The sequence below is a fragment of the Kryptolebias marmoratus genome, linkage group LG23 (genome assembly GCF_001649575.2).
Source record: "Kryptolebias marmoratus isolate JLee-2015 linkage group LG23, ASM164957v2, whole genome shotgun sequence".
Classification (NCBI taxonomy): Eukaryota; Metazoa; Chordata; class Actinopteri; order Cyprinodontiformes; family Rivulidae; genus Kryptolebias; species Kryptolebias marmoratus.
Window position 1 is genome coordinate 5,119,141 of NC_051452.1, and position 7,857 is coordinate 5,126,997.

General features: G+C 38.4%; 1 protein-coding gene across 2 annotated transcripts in view; it reads right to left on the minus strand.

Moving 5' to 3' along the window:
- LOC108246838 overlaps positions 1–7,857 on the minus strand; it is a 25,806-nt gene that overhangs the window by 10,352 nt on the left and 7,597 nt on the right. The window contains exons 2-6 of one of the 2 annotated variants that reach the window (XM_017434572.3): positions 6,613–6,675; positions 3,216–3,288; positions 1,824–2,064; positions 1,246–1,285; positions 408–539 (exon numbers count right to left, since the gene is read on the minus strand). In XM_017434572.3, coding sequence (XP_017290061.1) covers positions 408–539; positions 1,246–1,285; positions 1,824–2,032 — 381 coding nt within the window. In that variant the 5' untranslated portion in view covers positions 2,033–2,064; positions 3,216–3,288; positions 6,613–6,675. Of the gene's footprint in view, positions 1–407; positions 540–1,245; positions 1,286–1,823; positions 2,083–3,215; positions 3,289–6,612; positions 6,676–7,857 lie in introns of both variants that reach the window. The other variant, XM_025010167.2, reaches the window with a different exon arrangement.

A 7,857-nucleotide genomic window follows, 5' to 3' on the forward strand; every position in this document is an offset into this window, starting at 1 on the left:
GACTGGAGCTTTAAGAATTTGGTCCAGATCTCAATGCTGTAGGTTTTATTTGTGCTTCTGTCTCTATATAAACACAGAGACACGTTAGTCACAGTCTGTGCAGCCGTCTGGTGGGAACACGCAGCGCACTGGCAGGGCCGGAAAGTGAGGGGACCAATGGCCCCCTGGCCCCAGTGGTTCCGGCGCCTATGGCTAACAGACAAACACACAGTCTTTGGCAAAAAACAACAACAACAACAAACTATCAACCGTTGTATACCCTTTGTTGGTGGGCAGTAATGATTTCATGTTTGAGCTGAGAGACATATCAGTAAAATTAGTTGGTCAATTCACTAATTATTTTCTGTTTTGTTTAAATAATTAAAACATTTGAATAGTGAAAAAATATTAAGATGAACCATTCTGACCTTTTTAGTGTACTGCTCCTTTATCGTTTTGGATTTCCTCTGGATCTTGATTATCTCCTCTTTCAGTTGCAGCTTGTATTTCTCAGCATTGCTATCAAACTGATTAATCTGGTCCCACAGATCAGTAACAGTCTGCAGGAGGAGAAGGATTCAAGTTACAGCTCTGTGTGATCAATATGTTATTTTATTTAAATAATCTAAATCTAAATTTATCTGTAGAGGACAGAGGGTTTGGAAAGGATTAGCTTTGCTTCTTTCTCTGTGAGAGCCATGTAGCTGAATGTGGGGAATGAGAGCTGCACCAAACCAGCCACCAGGAAGCCGGTTCCGAGCCCAGGTAACTGGTGAGAGTTGTATCAGGAAGGGCATAAAACAGCATAAAACACTTCTGCCAAAAATAACATGTGAGTTCATCCAAGCGACATCATACCAGACCGGTCGAGGCCCGGGTTAACAACGAACGCCACCAGGCAGGTGCTACTGTTAGTCTTTTTCCTGACTTTTTATTTTTGTGTTTTTATGATGTAAAGCACTTTGAACTGCCTTGTTGCTGAAATGTGCTATACAGATAAACTTGATTGATTGATTAGTTGAAGACCACGAGGAGGGAGGAGAGGAAAATCAAGAGCAACAAAGTTATAAAAGCAGCAATTTCATTTAAATCAATGTGTTTCTGCTAAAACTAAAACTTCACAGAATCCCTCACATTAAAACTGTTAAAATGTAAAAAGATGCACCGTTGTGCACACCTTATATGATCGTATGTTTTCTAAAGTAAAGCTTGAATAAAGTGTGTTTGTGTGTGTGTGTTTGGGGGGTGGGGGGGTGTAGGACTTACCTTTTTTAAACCATCTAGTTCTGTCTCTGTCCTTTCCAGACTGGATCACAGTGAGACACAAGAAATAAATTTACATTATTACTCCACTGATATTCACTGATCAACCAAGTCAACAAAAAATGAAATATTGAATTTTTGGCTTATGTTTTAAAATATATTAACCTTATATTACATGCTGTTTTCTTTTAAATAAATGGTCATAAGCACATTACTTTACAAAGAAGTGCAGACTACTTGGACTTTTTTCACCCAAACATGTGGAAGAAGGTGAGACGAGACTAAAACTGAACATGTCTGGTTCAAACCTAACAGTTCAGAAGGCGTAGGAAAAGGTTTATTTTCTTTTTAAGGCTTACAATCATTTTTCACAGATACAACTATCCAAACTTACACGCAAAGATGCTTACACGAGTTATATTTTGGGACTATTTTCACTCCATAGAGTTTACACCGCCCAGTTTGGCCAGTGTAATTACAGTGTGTCTGTAATTACAATTGATCCCTGAGCCTCATTGACTTGTTGTAGAGAAACAACATACACATCTCACAAAGATACACACTTCTATTGCCTCTCTTACCTTTGAATAATATTGTTTTTCTTTGTCTCTATGGAAGTTGAAACGACAGGTATTTTTTCCAGTATCGTCACCACCTTCTGGTTCCATATCTCCACATAGTCTGACGGGCCATCAGTCTGATCAATAGAGTAATTGTCGATGAAGTGTTTAAGGCGTTCGTTCTCAGTTTGGATTTCCTTCACAAGTCCGTCTACGCTGTTTTCTGCCATGTTAACGTAGGAGTGTTGAGCTGTGGATGGAACTGTTGGGAAACAGAGACCTGAAGAGTCAGAAACAGAGAATGACAGCCCCTGGTTATTTCTCCCTCACATTTTAGCACCTTTTCTTTTTCCTATTCTTGCTCCTTGGTTCTGCCCTAAAAGTCATTAGAAGTTCTGACACTGACCTTTCTACAACTTTGACATTTGTATTTTTACTAAACATAAAAAACAGGAAAGGGTAAATTATTAGATTTCACTGGGACTCAAAGCATTTTTTAAGCCAACGGAGTAACTACTAGAGGACCAACTTTAGGAAAACAGAGCCCACACTCACCAGAACACGTGATTTGTAACCAATAAACTATAAAGTCTCTAACCCTGTAAAAACACATTATAGTTCTGTAATTTTACAAATATAGGTGAAGAATAAAAGTAACAAAATGTTGACAATCTTGTGTGAAACAAGTCTTAAAGTTGTAACTTCTGTGTAAGAGTCCAACTTTGTCCTACTTTGATCAAGTGTGGACACTGGACAAGTGGAGGACACAGGTCAAGGGACAGATGTCACAGAGAAGGAACATAAAACATGGTAACATATTTTTGTTTCCTTGGGTTAAAGTGTAGGCCAGTTGTCAAGTGGATGAGACAGATCAAGTCTCGCACACAGGTCAAGATTGGACACGGATTGGACAGTGTAGGACACTTCACCAGTAAAAAATATATGTATATACTATTATTATTTAGCTATATTTTCCTAGTTCTTTAGAACAAAACCAAACTTAAAAAAATAAAAAAATTGAATCCCAAAACTTGGCTTTTGTAATACCAGTTACTATTGATTGTAGTCTTAAAATTTTGTTTTCAAAAGGTTGCAAATAAGTTTTAAAGCTACAGAACAGATAATAAAATGTTAATAAAAGGATAATGTAAAAAAAACCACTAAAAAAATGATCCTGTAAGCCGCAAATGCAAAATTTAAAAGAGAAAAAGGACATTTTCTATTGTTTTAAATCAAACTTGTGTCAGTTAAACATTTTTAATGAGTTGCAAGTTTAGAATTGAATAAAATACCCAGTTACCTACATGTTAAAACTGTAAGACTCAGAAAAGCAACAAACAAGAAGAAATGCACCCAAAGTTTGTGGCTCTGTTTCCCAGAAAGTGTCAGAGAAGATAAAAGAGCCCATCTTACCGTTTGCAGGAGACTCTCAGCAGGTTGATGGTTCAACTCTCTGTCAGCTCTGCCTGGTTGTAGCAGCTGATGCCTTTTTATGCAGGAAAATTTGGTTCACACCCCCGAAAAATTAATGCTTCAGATTCTTTCACCTCCTCTTCACAAAACCTGATTTTTGTGTCAAACATGTCAAGCAACTTGCATTTTTTAAATGTATGAAAAAAGAATGTTCTGAATGTCCTGATCACAAACCCCTGCAGATCTCAGAGATTTCTTTTCACAACTGTGAGGATTTTAACATTTAAAATGTAAAGTTTAGTATCAAACAACTTCTCAAATACTTTCAACATCTGACAGTAAATAAATAAGACATTTAAAAATACAAACTGATAAAAGCTTTTTGATTCAGTTCAATTCAGTTTTTTATATAGTGTCAATTTACAACAGAAAAAACTGCACAAAATGAAAAAAGTCAAAATCCTGTTTCCAGTTTTAACCCAATACACACATGCAGTTATGAGTGAAATCATTATTGTATTTACGTATTTAACAATTTGTCTTGTTTGTGTTTTCTCTGTGTTCAACCTGTTGTCTGTTAGTTTCCATTTTGTGACATTTGCCATGTTTGATTTCCTGATCTCCCTGTGATTTCTTCCTTCAGTTTTCCTGGAGGTTTTTTGCCTGCATCTCTGCAGCTTGGGCCTTATTGCCACCACACATCCTGACACATCAACTTATTATAAAAATGACAATTAGTAAATTAAGGTGTAACATTCGTAGAAGGAATGCATGCAGAAGAAGAGCCTGACCCTGAGGCTGAGCCCTCACATTATCTAAATATCTTTAAGTCAGCTCTTCTTTATGCAGCAGCCAAAAACCACAAGCATATCATCTTACACACACACACATACCACACACACTCCTACACAAACATTTTCAAACAAAACATGAAAAAACTTGAGTTGTTTCTTTAGAAGTCAGTGATGTTCTTTAACAGTAAGTCATGTTCAGGTTCAGCAGCGTTACTGAGAAACGTGACAGTATTCAGGGTTTAAGAACAACCTGTGCTGTAAAACTGGTTTGAACTGATTGTTACATGTAGCCAACAATGAAATCACTCTTTATACATTTTAAACTTCTAATTTACACAGTTTTAGAAAGTAAACACTTCTTTTTCATCCTCGTCCATCTAACTCTGTCCTCTGTGTCCTCTGTCCTCCACGTCCTCTCTAACTGCATCCATATCTGTCCTCTTTGTCTCTAACATCCTTCTGTCCCTCCTCTGCACATGTCCAAACCATCTCTGACCTCTGATGTCCTCATTCCTGATCCTGTCCATCCTCGTCCCTCGCAAGGAGAACCTCAACATCTTCAGCTCTGACACTTCCTGTTCTGTCTTCAAACCAGACAACATGGCTGCTCTCACCACTGTCTGTAAATCTTTCCTTTGACCTTTGACCTTTGCTCAGTCCTGAAACTTTTCTCCATCCTGCCTGGACTCTCTTCTTCACCTCTTTACCTCACTCCCTGTCCTCCAGGACAGTTGAAGTCCTGCACCTGTGTGACCTCTGACCTTGTAGCCTCACTGCTCCACCTGCCTCCCTCTCATTCACACACAGGTACTCTGTCTTCATCACTCCACATCTCCAGGTTCCAAATTCCAAAAAACCCCTTTTCTGTCAGCCGGAGACATCAAATGTCAAACCTGTGTTTGACAAACAACAGTGTCCATGCCAAAGAGTCCATCAAGGAGGTTCAAGTGAAGGGTGAAGGTCTTCATGAAGTTAGCGAGAAGCAGCACCTGTAGACCAACAAGCCCAATTCCAAAACAGCTGAGCCCTTGTGTAAAAGGTAAATATTATATAACTCATATTTTTTCACAATGGAACACAGTAAACATATCAAATGTTGAAGGTAAGAAATTGTACCATTTTTGAAAAAAAAGGCATCTTTGATTTTTATGGCAGCAACACATCTTTAAAAAGTTGGGAAAGGGTCAACTGAAGGCTGTAAAAGTAAGTTGTACAAATAAAAACAGCTGGAGGAGTATTTTGGTGCTAATGAGGTTAATTATCAGCAGGTCAGTCAAAGGACTGGAGATAAAAAGAGCTTTTAGAGGCTGAAGATGGGCAGAGGTTCACCAGGCTGACAGGAACTGGGTCTGAAACTAGAGGAACACTTTCAGAATAAAGTTCCTCAATGGAAAATTGGGAAGACTCTGAATCTCCCATCATCTACAGCCCATAATATCAACATAACACCGTCCATAAATGCTGCTTAAAGCTCTATCAGGCAAACAAGAAGCCAGATGTGAACAGATGTGTCTCCTCTGGATCAAAGAGGAGAACTGTTCTGAGGTCAGATGGGTCCAAACCATCCAGCCTGTTAGCAGCTCACATTTATTTGCTTTTTTATTTCCATCAAGCACAGCAGCAACTGTTGAAATTTGTAAGAATTTTCCAACATTAACATCTTTTGTCATCAGTGAAAATCCACCCACGTTGCTGGAGTCATGAAATGATAGAAGTTTGGCACAAAAACCACCTAAACCACTTTCAGAAATACCACACGCAGAGTTCCTCATACTGACCTCCTCCGCTTTTACCTTCTTCAAATAACTTTGTAATATTTCTCCGGGTTACATGACCTGAGCTCCATCCAAACTAAGAGTTTCCTTTCATCTTACTTTCTCTGTTAGGCAAGATCTGCACTACTTGGCTCTGTTCACACTAAAGAATGAGAAAATATGAACCAAATGGTAATAAAGGCGAATGAACATAAAATTATTACCCACCACTGAACAAATTTTAATGAAAGTCACATGACGGGGGTGAAAGTAGGCTGAGATATGAGAAGTGTCTTTGGATTGGAAGGAAGGACGCTTATAAACTTGAAGAAAAAGGTCCACTGGCTGGAAATCAGCAACTGACATTAAGAGTTATTTTATCAAGAAGAAAAGTGTTTTTAGTTTTGAGGAACTTAAAGCCGATGAGTGGCTGGAAGCAGTGAATCTTTGCTGTGGGTGCGGGACATCGTGAGCCTCGAAGCTGACAGGATTATACTTGTCACAGCTAAGGTGAGGGCATCACACATTTCTGTGACACTGGCTGGTTTTTGTGGCCATAGTTTCATTTAGACAACATGTATATGATCTTAAAATGTGTCATTTGCTATAAGATGAACACAAAGGTCGTTTCAAACCTTTGCTATGAGTTCTAGGTTTTATATTACATGATATAGATACGGTTAATGGAAATTCTTTGTCCAAAAAGCTGTTTTCTTTTTGCTTCCGGGTTCTGGTTTGGCACTTCTGAACCACGTTTTTCAACATGATGCCATACAAGATGGTGAGCAGGAGAAAAGTCAATATGCTGAATCCTTCAGGGGAAATGATTCTGAAACATAAAAGTGTTACCTGTTCTTCAAAAGATGTTTGCAGCAGAAGAAAGTTGTCTCAGATAACTGCTCCTGACGGGACCTGATCCAACACAAACAGAAAGTGTCAGGAATAATATCGTCTTTCTGAACTGTAACATTTATGAATCTGAATTCCTAAAGATTTGTTGGGACCAGCTGAAAGAGTCACATGGATTTGCACGCCTCATGTCTGCTTAGTAAAAACTTTGTGAGCTCTGCTGATGTGTTCACATAATAGCAGGAGAGTTTGTACTTTAGTTACTTAAGGTGGACTTTCGGTGCTCCTTAAGGGACGTTTTGCAGAAACACTCAGTGATTTACTTTAACAGTAAATCATGTTCAGGTTCAGCAGCGTTACTGAGAAATGTGACAGTATTCAGAGTTTAGGGTAGACCTGTGCTGTAAAACTGGTTTGTGATTTTTGGTTTTAACTGGTTTGTACATGTAGCTCACACTGCAGGTCGTTTTTCTGATATTTTAGCCTGACTTCCTAGAAAGGATCCTGGTGGAGTGATGGTTAGCTCTCACTTTATCTCCCAGTCCTTCAACCTGTGCTGGACCTCTGATGTACTCATGACTTACTGTTAAAGTCCAGCACTGAGTTCTAAAGAAACAATTGAAATTGTTTCCTGTTTTGTTTTTTGTTTGAAATTTTTTGTGTAGGAGTGTGTGTGTGTGTGTGTGTGTGTGTAAGATGACATGATTGTGGTTTTTGGCTGCTGCATAAAGAAGAGCCGACCTAAAGATATTTAGATAATGTGAGGGCTCAGCCTCAGGGTCAGGCTCTTCTTCAGCATCCAATTCTTCTGTCATCATAGAACTTTTCCATCGGAGCAAAAGCATTCAGCTGAATATCAACAAGTACAAAGTAACTACATTTCTGTTTTCATACTAACACGTTTCATTTATTCCACTGTCCTCCCAATACGGCGAAAAGTCCTTAAGATATGATAAAGTTTGGTTATTTGGAGCTTTTTATCTGAGAAGAATATTTTATTTATCACCAACCCCCAGGAAAGATGGGCAATAATGTAACTGTGTGTGTGTGTGTGTTTAGGTGTGCTTTGGTAGATGTGGTTTAGCAGGACATTTGGTCAGAATACACACCACACTAGAAGGACATTTTGGATTAACAGGACAGGAGCGGTGTCCTGCTAATTTTGAAAAAATTCTAAAAACATAGAAGGGTTTCTATTGGTCCATCAACCCTAAAAATTCAAAAAAAAAAAAAAAAAAAAAAAAA